An 18299-nucleotide genomic window follows, 5' to 3' on the forward strand; every position below is an offset into this window, starting at 1 on the left:
GTCAGACAGGATGGGAGGAAGGAAGGAAAGGAGTCAAGGTAGGTGGGAGGAAGGAAGGAGTCAGACAAGGAAGGAAGGAGTCGGAGGGAGGAAGGAAGGAGTCAGATGAGGGAGGAAGGAGTCGGAGGAAGGAAGGAATCGAGGGAAGGAAGGAGTCAGACAGGCTGGAAGAAAGGGAGGAAGGAGTCGGAGGGAGGAAGGAAAGAGTCAGATGAGGAAGGAAGGAGTCGGAGGGAGGGAGGAATCGAGGAAGGAAGGAAGGAGTCAGAGGAAGGAGGAATCGAGGGAAGGAAGGAAGGAGTCAGACAAGGAAGGAAGGAGTCGGAGGGAAGGAGGAAAGAGTCAGTCGAGGGGAGGAGGGAGGAAGGAAGGAATCGAGGGAAGGAAGGAGTCAGACAGGCTGGAAGAAAGGAAGGAAGGAGTCGGGAGGGAGGAAGGAAGGCATCGTAAGGAGAAAGGAAGGAAGGAGTCAAGGCAGGGAAAGTGGGAGGAAGGAAGGAAGAAAAGAGGGAGGGAGGGAGGAATGACTGCATGCTAACACTTTCTACAAGAATCCAAACTACTAACAGTCAAAGCAAATGGGTGGTAGATCTAAGAGTCAGCAGAATTCAAGGGGGGCTGGACTTGGCTTTCTTGTGGGTGCAAAGGGACTCGAGACTGATGCCGCCTTTGACCCTTCCCTTGGGCTCAGCCCTGCAGACGCCCAACAGCCCGTCTTTCTTTCTTTCTTTCTTTCCGTAGGAGGAATACGACGACATTGTGATCAATTGTGGCCACTAGAAGGGAGCCCTTTGGCCCCACGCCGGACTCCACAGAAAGTGCCCTCTGGTGGATTATCTGGCTAGGATAATCTCTGTAGCAACTGCATCTTCACTGTGAGCTAGATGTGAAAACTTATTTATAAAGGCCGGGACGAAAGGGGAAGCGGCCTCCCCAGGTGGCCCCATTCCGACGCCTACCCTCCTCCTCCGTTCTTTTGTCCTGCTTCAGAAACGGGATGTCTCCTCCTCTTTGATGTCTCCCCCTTGGCCGCCTTGATGTTTCAGAATCAGTAGATTTGGGTTTCCGTTGTCATTAGCACGTGGCCGGCGTGTGTCCTGAGCACAGCCTAGTTGCGCAAAGGCCTCGTCTCGTCCATCTCTTTCTGGAGCACACACACACACACACACACACACCGCTTTCCCGGGAATGCTCACGGTCAGATTCGGGGTGTCCCTCCCTCCCTTAACGTTGGATCCCGGTCCGTGGATCTTGTTCTGGAGAGCTGGATGGTCTGGGGCTCTTGCGGAGGGGGGAGGGGGTTTCCCGCCTCTCGCGGTGTGGAGAGTTGGAGAACTGCCAAGCGCCAACAGCCAGATCCACAGGTGAAGAGTTCAAATTAGCGACTTCCTTGCTGGCGCCTCTCATACAGGAATCTGCCCAGATTGCCAGTTTGCACCTGGCTCGGAGAAAGTTCAACAGCATCCGAGAAGCTCCGACTTCGCCCTTTTGTGCCTCCACAGAGATTCCAGACTAGTTCCCCCGCTTGACTCCTCCCCCTGGCTCGGCCAATGTCTTCTCAACAAGAATAAGGTCCCCCCATCCTGGCACAAGGAAAGTTGTCCTCTGCGCGACGTGGTTTTCAACTCACCGTCACCCCCACCGGGCATGAGATGGTGGACCGGCTGGAATCCTAAATATCTGGGTCAATTTTTATCCAGGGCTTAGCAAAACGCAACCTTTGGGGGGAGCCTCATAGCAGATGGGGGGGTTGTTTAGTTATGGGGTGGGGTGGGAGATCTCTTCCTAAATAAAAGAAGGATTTAAGTCTTTCTTTCCCCCCCCCCTGGGATTGTTAAGAAAGTGGGACTTAAAATGCCCCATTTGGACGAGCAGTAATTCGGTTAAGCCCTGAGGAAAGGGATGAACGCAGCTTACCTTTATTAGTAATTATTTTAATAATAATTTAGTAATTATTGCTCAGGCCAGGCCTCCTCCTGGAAAACTCCTTGCTTAAATTCCAAGGGAAATAAATCCTTCTCGGCCAAATCTTGTCTGCTCTTCCCATGCTGGCTTTATTTCTTTAATTCTTGGGAATCACCGGAAGCGTGGACTGGCATCTCGTCTCTTCCCCTGTATCTTGAGAAGCCCCTGAAAAATTCCCCACCCCACCCCAAAAAAGGAGACAGCGGGCGGCACCGCGGTGAAGGAAAAGAGAGTGCAAATTTGAGATGGTTAAGGTAGGTCTAGCACATGGAGTCCCCAACTTTGGCCACTTTAAGACGTGTGGATTTCAACTCCCAGAATTCCCCAGCCAGCCGTGTCTTTTTCTTTCTCTCCTCTCCCCCAAAGAGGAGAGATTGCAGAGGAAGGGATTGCAAGAAAAGAAGCTATGCTGGTGCTGGGGGATTCTGGGAGTTGAAGTCTGCACGTCTTAAAGTTGGCCAAGTTTGGAGAACTCTTGGTCTAACAGCTAGGATTCTATGGAAGAAGGCAGAATTGGAACCCAGAACCTGCTTGGAACCGGTGTTTAACAACAACTTGGGGGGGGGGCTTCCCCACTCCTTTTCTAGGGGCTGTCTCCTGAGCGAAACCCACCCCCCAGGAGTGTCTTATTTAAAATACCCCCTGTCCGTCTGCAACAAAACAGGAAAGAATCGTGTTGTTTGACAGGCTGTTTTTGAATTCTGCTCCGCCTTGCCATGTTCCTTCTCCCCTCTTCCACAGAGGCTCCGTGTTTTGAAGTTCCAGTGTGGTTTTCCTGTGAGCTGTTTAGATTTACGTTTATGACTCGGTTTGGTCTCCGTCTCTGCTTTTTCCCCCCTTTCCTCCTGCCTCTTCTCTGTGGATTGTATTCTGTAGGTCTTCCCGAGCAGAGAGATCATTAAAACCTTACGGATACGGTGTGTTGTTGTTGTTTTGTCTTCTTTTTCATTCCTGCTGGCGCCAGCAACCCCTGCCTGAAAGTTTAGCGGCGTCAGACGCGTCAGATAGGAGGGCCCACAAATCAAAATTCCCCCTCACCGATCCCACGGTGGCACGGTGGTTAGAGTGCGGTACTGCAGGCTATTTCTGCTGCCTACCGGCTGCCTGCAATTTGCCAGTTCAGATCTCCCCAGGCTCCAGGTTGACTCAACCTTCCATCCTTCCGAGGTGGGTAAAATGAGGACCCACATTGTTGGGGGCAAGAGGCTGACTCTGTAAACCTTACCTCCCCTCCCCTCCTTCCTTCCTTCCTTCCTTCCTGTTAGAATGCAGTATTGCAGGCTAACTCTGCCCACTGCCAGCAGTTCGATTCTGACCAGCTCAAGGTTGACTCAGCCTTCCATCCTTCCGAGGGGGGTAAAATGAGGACCCACATTCTTGGGGGCAAGAGGCTGACTCTGTAAACCTTCTTTCCTTCCTTCCTTCCTTCCTTCCTTCCTTCCTTCCTTCCTTCCTTCCTTCCTTCCTGTTATAATGTAGTATTGCAGGCTAACTCTGCCCACTGCCAGGAGTTCGATTCTCACCAGGCTCAAGATTGACTCAGCCTTCCCTCCTTCCGAGGTGGGTCAAACGAGGACCCAGGTTGTTGAGGGGAAATAGGCTGACTCTGTAAGCTACCTTCCTTCCTTCCTTCCTCCCACCCTCCCGCCCTACTTCCTTCTGGTTAGAGTGCAGTATTGCAGGCTAACTCTGGCCACTGCCAGGAGTTCGATTCTCACCAGGCTCAAGGTTGACTCAGCCTCCTGTCCTTCCAAGGTGGGTCAAACGAGAACTCAGATTGTTGAAGGCAAGAGGCCGACTCTCTAAAGTGCTTAGAGAGGGCAGCAAAGTCCTAGAAAACGGTGTATAATTCTAAGGGCTATTTTCAGATCCAAAGCAGAATAAGTTGCCAGTCTTGGTTGGTCTCCGGCCTCTTCTTTAATGACGCCCTTTTTTGAGACTAAGATGTAAAATTTTCCTCTGTACATTTCAACTAGCACTCAATGCAGTTATTGCCAGATTTTCAATAGCTGAAGTGTGTTTGTGTTTTATTTATGTATCCCATCTTTATTATTTTAACAAATATGACAAAACATATCAACACACATTCCTCTTATTTTACTCGCAATAACAACCCTGTGAGGTGAGTGGGGCTGAGAGACAGTGATTGGCCCAAAGGCACCCAACTAGCTTTCATGCGTAAGGCGGAACTAGAACTCACCACCATCACCTGATGATTGGGCTAAAGTCACCCAGCTGTCTTATATTTAAGGCCAGGGTAAAACTTACCATCGCCTGACGATTGGTCCAAAGTCACCAGCCAGTTTTCATGCCTGAGGCAGGACTTGAATTCACCGTCTCCTGGTGATTGGCTCAAAGTCACCCAGTTGTCCTTCATGCTCAAGGCCAAACTAGAACTCACCGTCTCCTGGTGATTGGCCTAAAGTCACCAGCCAGCTTTCAAGCCTAAAGTGGGACTAGAACTCACAATTTCCTGGCCATTGGCCCAAAGTCACCCAGCCAGCTTTCGTGCCTAAGGCAGGACTAGAACTCCTCTCTCCCACCTTCACCTTCTGGCACCTTCACCACTAGACCGAAGTAGCTCTTCTAACGGGAGGCAGGGACGCATCCCTCGTCACGTGTGTATAAAAGCAGAAGCCAAAAGCAAATCTGGCCTCCAAAATAAGCTGGAGGAAGAAAGCTGAACTCAGCGGATGCCGGACCACAACGGAACAGCTGCCTTGGAGGACACAGCAAACGCCACTAGCTCACACACACACAGACACAGCAAACATCGCCTTAGGCAATTATGTTTATTTGCAGTGTGTGCAGATTCAAAATACATTTGACGCAACGGTGCAGCGGAACGACTGCAGCAGTTGTCGGGAAAAAGGCAAGCTTACAACAGCGAAGTATAGAGATGCTACATGTCACCTCTATTACGAGTGGAAATTCAAGATTATGGGAGCGCCTGTTTCTCTAACCCAGAGTTGCTGCTTCACCCCCCCCACCCCCGTGGCAACTTGCAGATGGGTGGATTTCCACTCATGCTGGCTGGGGATATTTTGGGAGTCAAAACCCACCCAGCTTCAAGTTGCCAAAAGTAAAAAAAACACTGATTTAAACCGATTTTTTTCTTTTAAACCTTGATGCGCAAAGCAGACAAGAGAGCCTTGTTCCCATTCAACCATCCCTGGAATTGATGCAAATTTGTTTCACCAGCCAATCGAAAATGCAGAATAAAACACCTGGGTAGCACTAAGCTCTTAGGAGGTGATCAAAGCTATCCTGGGTGGGATGATAACAAGCAAAGATCTGAGGATAGTTAAGTCGATGGGGAAACAGGCTTGGAACAAAATGTTCCTAGAACAGTCTTCTGTAGCCAGATTGAGGGATCCCTCTTTTTGTGGCAAAATGCAAGTCAGGTGGGCATTTGTGGGGTCCTTGATACGCTCTGAGATTGGTTGCTTTCTTGTGGTGGTTTCATTACCCAACTAGGTAATAACATTAGTGCTAAAAGAGAGTGGAGTACGTGGAGAGGAGGAGGAGGTCTGTGTATTCCTTGGCGCTCTCAGCTTGGTGGTTTTCTTACATTTCATAACCCAACTAGGTAGTGTCATCAGTTCTAGAAGGGAATTTTGCTGTCTGTCTATATATATGAGGTTTGTCTTCTTGGTGTTGGTGGGAGTGGTTTTGGTCATTCTTTGGTTAGTTGATTTTTCTGAGTTGGTAGTTCCTCCTACCAAATTCCTTTAACCTTATCAAGGAACTATCAAAGAGACCAACCCTTCCTCCCTTCTAGCATTGATGACGTTACCTAGCTGGGTAATAAAACGTCTGCAAGAAAACCTCCACGGCTCAACCCCAAGGATCTCACAAGAAACCTCCAACACTGACAGGGCAAACCACTTAAATGCAAACAGAGAGCAAATCCTATTCCCTTCTAGTACTGACAACGTTACCAAGCTGGGTAACGAAACGTCTCCCAAGAAAACCTCCAAGGACCCCACAGTTCTCCTCCTCCTCCTCCTCCCCCACATAACCCACTCCTTTTAACACTGATGGTGTTCCCTACTTGAGTCACGAAACGTCTCCCAAGAAAACCACCCAGGATTCTGCAGTTCAACCCTGAGCTACAAATATTCTATTATCATCGTAAGCGAGGGAAAACTTAAGTTTAACAGTCTAAAGCCAAGCTGAATACAGGGGTCATAGAGAGAAAGGATAGCTGGGATTTCTCCTACCCTCCGCGGCTTCCGAGGCAGCCGCAGGATTTAACCCTTCTTGAGTTCTTCTAGCGCGTCAGCAGCCCATTTCAGCTCCCGTTCGATCTCTTCCAGTTTTTCCACCTCTGGAACCTAAAGGGGAAAGTAGGAGGAGGAGTAATACTTTATTGTGTCATTGCACCTCGTACAACGAAATTAAATGCCATTTTCAGGGTACATTATACCAGGGGTCTCCAACCTTGGCCACTTTAAGCCTGGAGGACTTCAACTCCCAGAATTCCCCAGCCAGCAAAGCTGGCTGGGGAATTCTGGGAGTTGAAGTCCTCCAGGCTTAAAGTGGCCAAGGTTGGAGACCCCTGCATTATACACAAGAAAACTATATAAAAAAATAAAACACAAACATACCTCCTTCACATTCTATGCAGTTGAACCGAAAACCCCTGATATTGCATTAATATTGCTCTACACAGTTGAATCCAGTAAGAGCTACTTGCCCTGGGATAGAAGCTGTTTTTCAGCCTGTTTGTCCTTGTTTTTATTATTCTGTACCGTCTGCCAGATGGTAATAATTCAAAAAAAAAAGGGGGGTTCCCAGGATGAGATGGATCTTTGAGGATGTTTTGAACTTTCTGAAGGCAGCGGGAGCTCTAAAGCTCTTCCCAAGATTAAATAGGATCCTCTGGGCAAATGTTATACCCAGGATGAAATATTATATCCATAATCCTCTGGGCGATGAGGTTAACCCTCTGGAGAGCTGTCCTATCTGCCCTTGTGCAGTTGGCAAACCAGACACAAGTTGCAGTAAGTTAAAATCCTCTCTAGGGCAGGGATGGCAGACCTTTTGGTTGTGGTGTGCCAAAAGCACGTGCATGCCGGCACCCACAAAGCAATGTGCCCTGACTCCCCTGCACATGCACGCACAACACCCCCCCGCCTCCTTACCTGCACTGTGCATGCGCGCGCACCTCCCAGCTGATTGTTGGCCCGTTTGAGGCCTTTTATGGCCTACCAGAGGCCCGAGGCCAAAAAACGGGCCTTCCAAAATGGAAATGCCAAAATGGGCCCGTTTTCATCCTCCCGAGGCTCCACAGACTTCAATTCCCAGAATTCCCCCAGCCATCATGCTAATGAGCTTATAAGATGGGTGGACTTCAACTCCCAGAATTCCCTGGCCAGGATGCTAGTAAACTTTTAAGATGGGTGGACTTCAACTCCCAGAATTCCCTGGCCAGGATGCTAGTAAACTTTTAAGATGGGTGGACTTCAACTCCCAGAATTCCCCCAGCCATCATGCTAATGAGCTTATAAGATGGGTGGACTTCAACTCCCAGAATTCCCTGGCCAGGATGCTAGTAAACTTTTAAGATGGGTGGACTTCAACTCCCAGAATTCCCTGGCCAGGATGCTAGTAAACTTTTAAGATGGGTGGACTTCAACTCCCAGAATTCCCTGGCCAGGATGCTAGTAAACTTTTAAGATGGGTGGACTTCAACTCCCAGAATTCCCCCAGCCATCATGCTAATGAGCTTATAAGATGGGTGGACTTCAACTCCCAGAATTCCATGGCCAGGATGCTAGTAAACTTTTTAAAGATGGGTGGACTTCAATTCCCAGAATTCCAGAATTCTGGGAGTTGAAGTCCACAAGTCTTAAAATCACCAAGGTTGGACAACCCCATCCTAAAGTATCCCTATTGAGGAGAAATACTTTTTAGAAGCCTAAATCTTCCCTTCCTCCTGAATCTTCCCAGCTCCTTTTAGTTTCCTGTTTTGTTCCTCCCTTCTTCCTTCTTTTTTTGAAAAAAAACCAACAACAACCCCAAACCAGCTGATAGGCCCTCAAAGTGACTCTTCCTTCATACCAACCTTCCTCCGCCGGGTGTCCTTTTCTTCCTCCTCCTCCTCTTCCTCCTCCTCAGGAGCGGGGTGCCTGCCTCTCCGATCCACTGGATCCTTCCGATCTCTCTTCTTGAGGTCCAAGTCAACTGATGGACGGTGGTGGCCATGTCTCACCTTGTTGTGGTTCTCCTCCTCCTCCTCCTCCTCCTCCTCTGCTTCTTCCTGCCACGGCTTCCACCCTTTGTGGAGGTGGGCTTTGGCCTTGGAGCTTTTAAGGCCCTTCTCCTCTTCAAACTGAGCCGTCTCCTCGTCGCTGGCCTTCTCTGCCACCCTCTTGGCCACAGAAGGTCTCCTCTCTTCTCCCTCCCACTTCTCGTCACTGCTGTGTCCTCCGCGGTGGTATTTCTCCTCCTCCTCTTCTTCTGAGGCGTCATCCCCCTCTTCTTCATCCATTCTAAAGCGTCTCTTGCCCATTTCCTGCCTCTCCCGGCCTCCTTCATCTCCCCGAAGCATTCCCTTTTGGATTTGGGGCCGCCTGGAACCTCTTTTCTTGACGTGGCCAAAATACTCCTTGGAGTGCCACGTCTCCGAGGAGACCCTCTTCTTTATTTCTCCCTCCTCCTCTTCCTCCTCCTCCTCCTCTTCATCCTGTACCTCCGAAGCATCTTCATCTCGAGAGACCTCAGCTTTCTCCTTGGAGGTTTTAGCTTTCTCTTCCTTCTTCTTCCCTTCCTCCTCTTCTTTCTTTTCGCTGGCGTGCTCTTCCGCCTTCTCAGGGGCAGCTACCTTCCGTTGGGCGGGCTCATCCCTCTTCTCGAGTTCTCCTTGTTGCTTTTCTTCCCGAGAATTGTGGTTCGATTCTTGGGCCAGGAGATGCTTTGTATTTTCTGGAAATGAACGGAAGGCATTGAACAAAAAAAGTAAAGGTTAAAAGTAAAAAAAAAAAATAACAGGGAAAATTATTTCCTTCGTGCCACCATTCTGCTCATTCTGAATTCTGTAATTCTTACACTGCTGTCTAACCTCTATGTATGCTTTACCCGTGTAGTATGGCTTTAGTAATAATATTTGTCCTTACCTTCTTTACTACCTCCTCCTGTTGGGATTATTATTTTTAATTTATGCATTTTTCTTTAATATACATAAGTGCTTCATGAACAGTGTATTGTCTGAGTCAAATTATACATCATAATAATGGTAATAAATTTGTTGATTTATCTCTATATATAAAAGCGAACTTCAGTGGGTTCTTTTGCAGGAGAAAAGTAGAACTTCAATGGTTTTTTTTTCCAGGGGAGTGCAGCTCCTGAGTCCCCCTTTCCGAGACGCCCAGCCACGAGTGGGCCCAAGATAGCACCCTAAAAGGACCCCTTCCTTACCTTCCATCTCCACTTCGCAAAGAACCGAACTCAAGAATTGAGTTGCTTACCTTGATGGGCGAGTTCCTCCAGCTCCCTCAGCAGATGCCGCTGATGAAGCATCGTCAGGACTCTGTCGTCTGAAACGGAGCTCGTGTTAACACTCCCAGAATAACAAACCCCACCCAGATGAGTGAATTCTACTTCATCGTAATAGACCTAGACTTATACACCACTTCGCAGTGCTTTAAAGGCCCCCCTGAGTGGTTTACAGAGTCGGCCTCTTGCCCCCCCCCCCCAACAATCTGGGTCCTCATTGGACCGACCTCGGAAGGAGGGCAGGCTGAGTCAACCTTGAGCCGGTCAGGATCGAACTGCTGGTAGTGGGCCAAATTAGCCTGCATTCTAACTCCTCCTCCACCACGGCTCTCCTCTAATGCTAAAGAAGCTTGCAAGTCTGAAACTACAGTTGTTCCCCTGATCTCCTTTACCACCCAGGAAACTAGGGAGGGTTTGCGGAGTGGAGGAGGAAGAGGAGGACTAGGTGCTCTCTAAGATGGGTTATTTTTCTTGCAAACGTTGAGGAGGAGGAGGACTGTGGGGTCCTTGGAATTCAGAGCTTGGTGATTTTCTTGCAGACATTTCACTACCCATCTAAGTAGCATCATCAGTCCTAGAAGAGAGTGGGGCTTGTGGAGAGGGGGAGGAGGAGGAGGAGGAAGAAGACTGTGGGGTGCTTAGAGCTGTCTGAGCTTGCAGAGGTTTATTACCCAATGCAGAGAGGAGGAGGAGGAGGAGGAGGAAAAGGGGGAACAGGGGAATCTTTGGTGCTGTCTGAGCTTTGGTGGTTTTCTTCAAGATGTTTCATGACCCAACTATCAGTGCTAGAAGGAAGTGGGATATGTGGAGAGGAGGAGGAGGAGAGGGAGGAGGAGGAGGAGGAGGAGGAGGAGGAGGAGGAGGAGGAGGAGGAGGAGGAGGAGAACTGTGGGGTTCTTGATGCTCTCTGAGATTGGACGTTTCCTTGCAGACCTTTCATGACCCAACTAGGGAACATCATCAGTGCTAGAAGGGAGTGTCATATTGAGGAGGAGGAGGAGGAGGAGGAGGAGGAGGAGGAGCCCAAATCTCCACTTACCTTCCCTCAGGACCTTCATGCAGTCGCTGGTCACCGGCATTGGGCTGGATCTGGACAGGGTGTCTGCTAAGATTTCTGAGATGCATTTAATCACCTGGCCCAAAAATCAGAAGAAGAAGAAGACAGGAAATTAGGGGCAGAAGCTATTTCGAGGGTCTCTCTCTGCAGCGGGGAAGCCAGGTTCACTGAACAACCGTGGTACTAAATCCACAACTGCAGCGATGCACTTAAGCAACGTGGCAAGAAAAGTCGTGAAACGGGACAAAAGTCACAAGTGTCTCACTGAACGACACAAAGTTTGGGCTCAGTTGCACTCGTAAGTCAAGGACTACCTGTATATTCCTCACTCACTCACTCTCCCCTTTTCTTTTACCGTTTCATCGTCCTTGGACAGCTGAGTAGGTACCGGCAGCGAAAATGCTGAGGGAAAAAAAAGAGAGAGAGAAAGCATTATATTCCAATATTCAAAATGTCAAATATTCAAACATGCCTCCGTTTCAGCAGCAAAACCCCGGTGCTTGGCTAGCTTGCTAGGTTTTGCACTCGTGACCAGCCTAATCTTTATCGGACTTTCCTTCCTGTGACATGGGAATAAAAGAGCAGAGGTGGGACTTGGATTAATAATTTAATTTAATTTAATGTAGTTGATGTGGATCAAAGAACAGAACAGCATAAGAAAGTCAGAAGGGACCTTGGAGGTCTTCTAGCCCAACCCCAGCTCAGGCAGGAAACCCTTGATATTTTCAGCCAAGTGGCTGTCCAATCTCTTCTTAAAAGCCTCCACAGGTTTGGAGCATCCACAACTTCTGGAGGCAAGCAGTTCCACTGATTAATTGTTCTAACTATCAGGAAATTTCTCCTTAGTTTTAAGTTGCTTCTCTCCTTGATTAGTTTCCATCTGTTGCTTCTTGTCCTGCCTTCAGGTGCTTTGAAGAATAGATTTGACTCCCTCTTCTTTGGGGCAGCCCCTCAAATATTGGAAGACTGCTATCCTGTCTCCCCTGATCCTTCTTTTCTTTTTTGTAAAAGTTTTATTTCAATTTTCCACATTTTTAAAGAAACATCTTTTTAGTGAACAGCATGATTCCAGGTTTTCACATCTCCATACATAGTTTAGTTTACATATTCATCTTTCAAATTTAGTTCATATCTTACCTCTACTTTACATATTTTCTATTAATTTTTCACAGATACTTTCCTCAGGCTTATTTATAAATTTTCAATTCATTTCTTAGCGTATTTCTTTTAGTTTTAAATAGTTCTCATATCATCCAATTCATTATACTTATACTTTTATCTCTCATGGTTACAATTTCATCATATTCTCATTTCATCATTTCAAAAATTCCACCTTAATTCAAACATTTTAAAACAAAAATTTCCCCTACACATACCAATTAAAGTGTGCCACCCCTATAACTTATATATCATCTAATGAGTTCCTTTTTAAATCCCAATAATCATTTAACTTGATTATCCCCTTAAACATTTATAAGTCATCTTCTAACAACTACCTAACAAATATACCTTTTATATCAGATTCTGCATGGTGCTTTCCCCTTCAATTATATCAAAAACATTTTATTTATTTATTTTATTTATTTGGTTTGTCAATTGCTTACAAGATAATAGGTATAAGTAAAAACATAGTTATGAATACATGGATACATATAAGAAAAATGAAGAATAGGACAGGGATGGTAGGCACGTTGGTGCACTTATGCAGGCCACCTACAGACCTCTTAGGAAAGGGGTGAGGTCCACAGTAGACAGTCTAAGGTTAAAGTTTTTGGGGTTTGGGGAAGAAACCACAGAGTCAGGTAGAGTATTCCAGACATTGACCACTCTGTGGCTGAAGTCGTATTTCCTGCAATCAAGTTTGGTGCGATTAACCTTGAGTTTGTATCCATTGTGTGCTCTTGTATTGCTATGGTTGAAGCTGAAGTATTGACAGGTAAGGACATTGCAATGTATGATTTTATATACCATACTTAGATCAGATCGAAGACAGCGTAATTCAAGGTTTTCTAGGTCTAGAATTTCAAGTCTGGTGGCATAAGGTATTCTGCAACAAGTAGAGGAGTGGAGAGCTCTTCTTGTGAAATATTTCTGGACTTTCTCAACTGTGTTAATATCAGATACGTAATGCGGGTTCCAGACTGATGAGCTGTATTCGAGTATTGGTCTAGCAAATGTTTTGTATGCTCCAGTTAGTAGTGTGATATTACCAGAGAAAAAGCTACGTAGGATTAGGTTAACAACTCTTAATGCCTTTTTGGCTATGTAGTTACAGTGGGCTCTAGCACTTAGATCATTAGAGATGAGTACTCCAAGGTCCTTGACAGAGTTTGGATCATCAACAAGGTCTTGACTTTTTGTAGTATCACAAGAAAAATTAATCTATTCAATTCATCGTAAAAAACTGATATCAATTTTATTACAACAATTGTCATATTTCATTTCAACTGTATTCTATAAGATCATTAAGCCTAGTCCTTCTTTGCATTAAGATAGAGATACATTTCTTTCGAACTTTTGTACATCAAGACAACCAAAGCAGGTTCTTATTTAAAGCAGGTTGTTCCTCTTGCCGTGGGAACTATCTTCCTTACATCTCCACTTTGAGGTGCCAACCTTCTCTTCTTTCTTCTCTCTCCTCTCCTCTCCACCTCCTCCGCTCTCCCTGTATTCCTTCCTTCATTCCTTTTCTTCCTTCCCTTCCCTTCCTGCTCCCCCTTCTCCTTTTATTTTCTGATCCCCCTTCTTAGGCTAAAAAGCCCAGAAGAAATGAGACAGATTAAACCAGGATCGTTGTTCAACCTTGGCAACTTTTAAGACCTATTCAGCATGAAGGCTGAGGAATTCTGGGAGTTGAAGTCCAGACAGAGGTCTTAAAAGTTGCCATGGGCGTGGACGTTCTCTGAATTAAATCTTCCTTATTTTTATCTCTCCATTCAAGAAAAGCCTTTCAGCTGCTTCATTTGGGGACGCCAAGCTGCTGTTCAAGGAAATATCAGCAAGGGGTAGGCAAAGCTTCTTTCCAGCCAGAATAACCATGAATATGTTTAAATTTTTATTATTTACTTCTTAAATCGATGCACTGGCTCTCTCGCTGTCCTGTGACTCTGGCCAGCTTATGATCTGATGTTAAATAACTCTCCCCAGACCCTCTTAATGTCCTCTTTACCAGACCCACTGTTAGTTTTTAAAATAAGACCTCCAAGGTCTTTTCCAAGCCCTGTTATTCTGTAGTTCTGTTCAAAGGACCATGTGATGACTAAATAACTAAAAGTGGGGGGAGGAGTCTGTCATTATGGGGTTTATCATCTCTGGGGAGGGGCTTTTAGAAAGACAGAGAGAAGGACTTAAGTTTTTCAGGTGTGCCAATCTGACTTACATAAGAATTACATAATGCTAGAGACTGCACAATAATAAATCCAAAAAAAAAAAAACCAGAATGAATAGAAAACATAAATCATACACCAGAAGGCAGCAGCTCCTTCTCTCCCTCCCCATCTACCCCCACCCCATCCTTCACCCCAATTAACAGTTCCCTTCTAAGCATGTTGTGTTGCTGGTTGCTGGTTTTTACTGGTTTGCATGAGTTTGGAATTTTTATCATCATCATCATCATTTGGATGCCCTCCTTCATTTAGGAGCTCAAGCTGGGTGACTTTAAGAAGGATGAACTTCAACTCCCAGAATTCCCCAATTGCCCACTTTCGTTGAAGAATTATGGGAGTTGAAATCTACACAGCTTAAAGCAGGCATGCTAGGGAATTCTGGGAGCTGAAGTCCAGGCATTCTAGCTGGGGAATTCTGGGAGTTGAAGTCCACCCATCTTAAAGTCACCAAGGCTGACAACAGTGACTTAAAGCAAGGATAGAGAAGACAGAAACTGGGCAGTCAGACTCTGCCATGAAACCATTTACTTATGAATTACTTTATTTTTTTAATTGAAAAGCAATATTGGGGCAGCACATCCACTTTTGGGAGGGCACGCTGGAAGCATCAGGAAAAAAAAACCCTGAAAATGCAAAAGTAATTTCCCTTATGATTTAAATACCACCAATAGGAAAATATAAAACTAGGTCATCCGTCCCACTGATTATGATATGCTAGCTTAAAGCATTTAGCAAAATGCTTTCCTTTTAGACCATAGCAGCTCCTAAAAACTGAAGACACAATGGAACCATTCCCCAATTGTTTTATTTAGAAATGGATCTGCTCCCTAGAAATCCTGATTTAGCTTCAAAAAAAACAAACCCTTTTATAACCAGGATGGGATGCCAGCTATTGAAGAGCCGTGGCTGCACACCAATAACATGTTTCATCACACCGACCGGTCTCCCATTACAAACCAGTACACTGCATTGCCCAAGAAATCCATCAAGCCTTTTGGCCAACTTTCAAACTACAAAATGCGGCTAGTCTGTTGCCCAAACCCAGGCAGCGAGCCCATTCACACCATCCAAGTATTTCAGGGACGGGAAAGAGGTGTGTGTGCTTTTTAAAAATTGCCTGGAGAGGAAAGAAAAAAACAGGATTTTAAGTCTCAGCTTCCTTGGCAGCAAAAGGAGCCGCTCTCCAGGGTGCTGAAACCCTCCGGCTTGGAATCCCGTCCAAGCGCTGACTCTGCCTTCCATCGGGACGAAATCCGAATCTAAAGCAAATAGGTTGTTTCGTTTAGCGGAACGGGACCAAAAATAAAATAAAATAAATCAACCCTGCTACCAAGATAACCGCTTGGTATTGTCTCATATTCAGCATGGCGTTTTAGAAAGGAGGCGGATTTTTTTGTGGGGGAAAAGAGGCATTGAAAGAGAGGGAACAAAAGGAACCGGAGGAAGGAAGGGAGGAGGAGTTTGGGGGTGGGGGGAAATGGAAAGGTTTTTTTTTTTAAACAATGCAACCGGGGAAGAGTGAGCAGCGTTCAAGGAGAAGATTGAGAGAGGTTGAAGATCACTCCGGCAGAAAGGTTTTAAAAAAAGCTGATATGGTCGTCAGCTCGCAGCTTCAAAGCCGTGCAAGATGACTGTGTTGGTTGGTTTCGTTGGAATGAAAGAAGCAAATGAATCCGGGCAGCCTTCTCCAATCTCCTGCTGTCTTAAGTTAGAGTGGGCTCAAACTCCTAGAAGACCCAGCAGTATCTGGGGCAGGTTAAGAGGAGGCTTTCTTGGCCAGGGGGTTGGACTAGATGATCTCTATGATTCTTGCAGCCCCATAGTCAGAAGGTAACAGATTGGGAGGAAAATCTAGTATAAGGTCTATTTTAACTTCAGGTTTTTCAGAAGAGATCGGACAGGGTCTCCTGATTGAGCAGGGGGCTGGACTAGAAGACCTCCAAGGTCCCTTCCCACTCTTTTATTCCGTTAGGATACATTCGCAAGTCAGATTCTTCCCCTTCAAGGACAAACAACACCTGAGGTCACCAAAAGAATATAAAAAGCTCTTTTTGACTTGCAAAAAAAAAAAAAAAACCCATGCCTTTCATGGGAGGGTAGAGGGTGGGAAAATCCAGCAGGAAAGACCCTCATGGTTACAAAACCCAGATTCTACGTCCCCAACCAAGATGTCCAGAGACCACCAAGCTCCTTAGCCGCCAATCTGCAGGTGAAATTCAAGAAGAAACCCCGCCGGTGGGCTGCGCCGAGGCTGCTTAAGTGCTTCATGGAGCACGATCAGAAATCAGGGAGAGGGGAGGAAAAAAAACTTTGGAGGGGACGTTCCACTCGCGTCTTGGTCCCGGGGATGGAGAGCTGGGAAGGGGAAGGGGAAGGGATGGAAAGCGCACTCCGGGTCTTACCTTGGCAGAGGAAAAAGAGCTGCAGAAGCGAGGCTTCCAGAGAAACCATAGCTTCAACCCCTGGCCAGCTGCTTCTCTCGTCCCTCTTGGGGCGGTGGGTTTGGGGGGAGGGGAGAAGGAAAGGAAACCACAGAAAGGACTAAAAGAGGGAGTGGGTGTGTGTGTGTGTGGGTGGAGGGAGAAACCCCACACAAAGCGTTGCACTTGCAGCAAGCCGGCCAACGTCCTTGGATGCGGGAGCCCGAAGGACTTTCTCTTGTGGAACTGAACAGACTCGCATCAGAGATTTTGGAGAAAGGGGCGGGGGGAACGCTAAAAAGGAAGCCGGGAAGGAAGTGATGTCACCTGCTCCTAACAGAAGGTTGAGGGGCTGGGGGGGTCTCTTTATACGGGTGCTAATGAGACATCCCCCCTTTTTAAAAACAAATGAAATAAATTTCCCTTTCCAGCGGGTTAGAGAATTCATGCATGATTTAGCATTGCCCACACAAAGCGGGTCGGTGCCTCCGGATGGAAAGAGGGGAAGGGGTCGTTTTATGCAACCCTAGTAGAGTTAGGGAGGGGAGGAAGGATGTGAACCGTGGGGGTGGGGAGGGGGAGAAGGTAGGAAACGGGATGGTGGGGGAGGCAACGTTTTCAGAATGAAAGGCATCCCAAGCTTGCACTACGTCTTAAGGGCACAATGTTGAAATAGGTGCCCTAAAGCAGGGGTGTCCAACTTTGGCAACTTGTAAACTTCAATTCCCAGAATTCCCCAGCCAGCAACAGGGGAAATAGCATGGCTGGCTGGGGAATTCTGGGAGGCAAAGTCCACAAGTCTTAAAAGTTGCTTAGGTTGGACATCCCTGATTAGAGCCAGAAACGAAATATCCCAGTTTTTCCTTTCTGACTCTTAAATCACGAAGGTCCAACCCTGGCAACGTTAAGGTGGATGGACTTCAATTCCCAGAATTCCCCAGCCAGTTGTTCTGGGGAATTCTGGGAGTTGAAGTCCACAAGGTTTAAAGTCGCCACGCTTGGACACTTCTTCATGAAAATTCAAGGATGGCCACCCTCAATTAGCACCCAGAATGATGATCCAACATTGGCAGCAACTCTTTGGAAAGGCTGCCTAAGCTCAGGATCGGAGTAACACAACTTGGTGTTGGGTGACACAAGGGGGGGGGACACGTTTCTGTCATCTGAGAAAATTGATGATGACATTAGGTATAACTGAACTTGGTTGCACGTTCCTTTTCTTCAAACAATGCCCCCCTGTCCTTACTTGCCCTGGCCAAGCAAAGAACAGCTGGTGACTATTATGGGCTGGGGATGGGCAAAACGGAGACTCAGCAAGGAAAGGTAGGAAAGGCAGTTGCAATTAAAAACACACCCACTTCCCATTTCCTCGAATGAGCCTTCAGCTCCATCGTCTGGACTGAAAAGTCAGCACCCTATATATATATTTTTCATTCTGCTTTTGTTATTTTTATAAATAACTCAAGGTGGTGAACATAACCAAGTAATTCCTCCTAAATTTCCCACAACAACCCTGTGAGGTGGGGTGGGCTGAATCTGATTGACCCAGCCAGCTTTCATGCCTGAGGTTGGACTAGAACTCACATCTCCTGGTGATTGGCCCAAAGTCACCCAACTGGCTTTGAGGTCTAAGATGGGACTAGAACTCACGTCTCCTGGTGATTGGCCCAAAGTCACCCAATTGGCTTTGAGGTCTAAGATGGGACTAGAACTCACGTCTCCTGGTGATTGGCCAAAGTCACCCAATTGGCTTTGACGTCTAAGATGGGACTAGAACTCACGTCTCCTGGTGATTGGCCAAAGTCACCCAATTGGCTTTGAGGTCTAAGATGGGACTAGAACTCATGTCTCCTGGTGATTGGCCAAAGTCACCCAATTGGCTTTGACGTCTAAGATGGGACTAGAACTCACGTCTCCTGGTGATTGGCCTAAAGTTGCCCAACTGGCTTTGAGGTCTGAAATGAGACTAGA

At 46.8% G+C, this 18299-nt stretch overlaps 2 protein-coding genes across 5 annotated transcripts in view; one reads left to right on the forward strand and one right to left on the reverse strand.

The window, feature by feature from the left end:
* Positions 1 to 18299, forward strand: part of NFKBIB (NFKB inhibitor beta) — a 36894-nt gene that overhangs the window by 6020 nt on the left and 12575 nt on the right. Inside the window, exons 6-7 of one of the 4 annotated variants that reach the window (XR_015750553.1) lie at positions 13273 to 13527; positions 14785 to 15246. Coding sequence is in view for 2 of the 4 variants with exons in the window: in XM_026688112.2 (XP_026543897.1) it covers positions 742 to 780 (39 nt within the window). In the remaining 2 variants the exon portion in view is untranslated. Of the gene's footprint in view, positions 1 to 741; positions 2886 to 13272; positions 15247 to 18299 lie in introns of those variants that run through there. The other 3 variants (XR_015750554.1, XM_026688112.2, XM_087971237.1) reach the window with 3 other exon arrangements.
* CCER2 (coiled-coil glutamate rich protein 2) lies at positions 6051 to 16605 on the reverse strand. The gene is made up of 6 exons (XM_026688105.2): positions 16311 to 16605; positions 10878 to 10924; positions 10505 to 10598; positions 9438 to 9506; positions 8036 to 8895; positions 6051 to 6302 (listed from the first exon to the last, which is right to left on the reverse strand). Exons 1-6 carry the CDS (start codon positions 16357 to 16359, stop codon positions 6219 to 6221), a joined length of 1203 nt encoding a protein of 400 aa, XP_026543890.1. The 5' UTR covers positions 16360 to 16605; the 3' UTR covers positions 6051 to 6218.

This window comes from Notechis scutatus, chromosome 8, assembly GCF_049901735.1.
Source record: "Notechis scutatus isolate UNSWTSFEM ecotype Mainland chromosome 8, rNotScu1.2, whole genome shotgun sequence".
Lineage (NCBI taxonomy): Eukaryota > Metazoa > Chordata > Lepidosauria > Squamata > Elapidae > Notechis > Notechis scutatus.

What these genes read in the sequence shown, in the direction of transcription:
- CCER2 (XM_026688105.2), bottom strand. Translation starts at nt 16,359, where the DNA reads ATGGTTTCTCTGGAAGCCTCGCTTCTGCAGCTCTTTTTCCTCTGCCAA. An exon ending in TGTCCAAGGACGATGAAACG is followed by an intron (nt 10,599 to 10,877) that starts GTAAAAGAAAAG and finishes TTTTTGGGCCAG; the next exon opens with GTGATTAAATGCATCTCAGA. An exon ending in CATGAAGGTCCTGAGGGAAG is followed by an intron (nt 9,507 to 10,504) that starts GTAAGTGGAGAT and finishes GCTCCGTTTCAG; the next exon opens with ACGACAGAGTCCTGACGATG.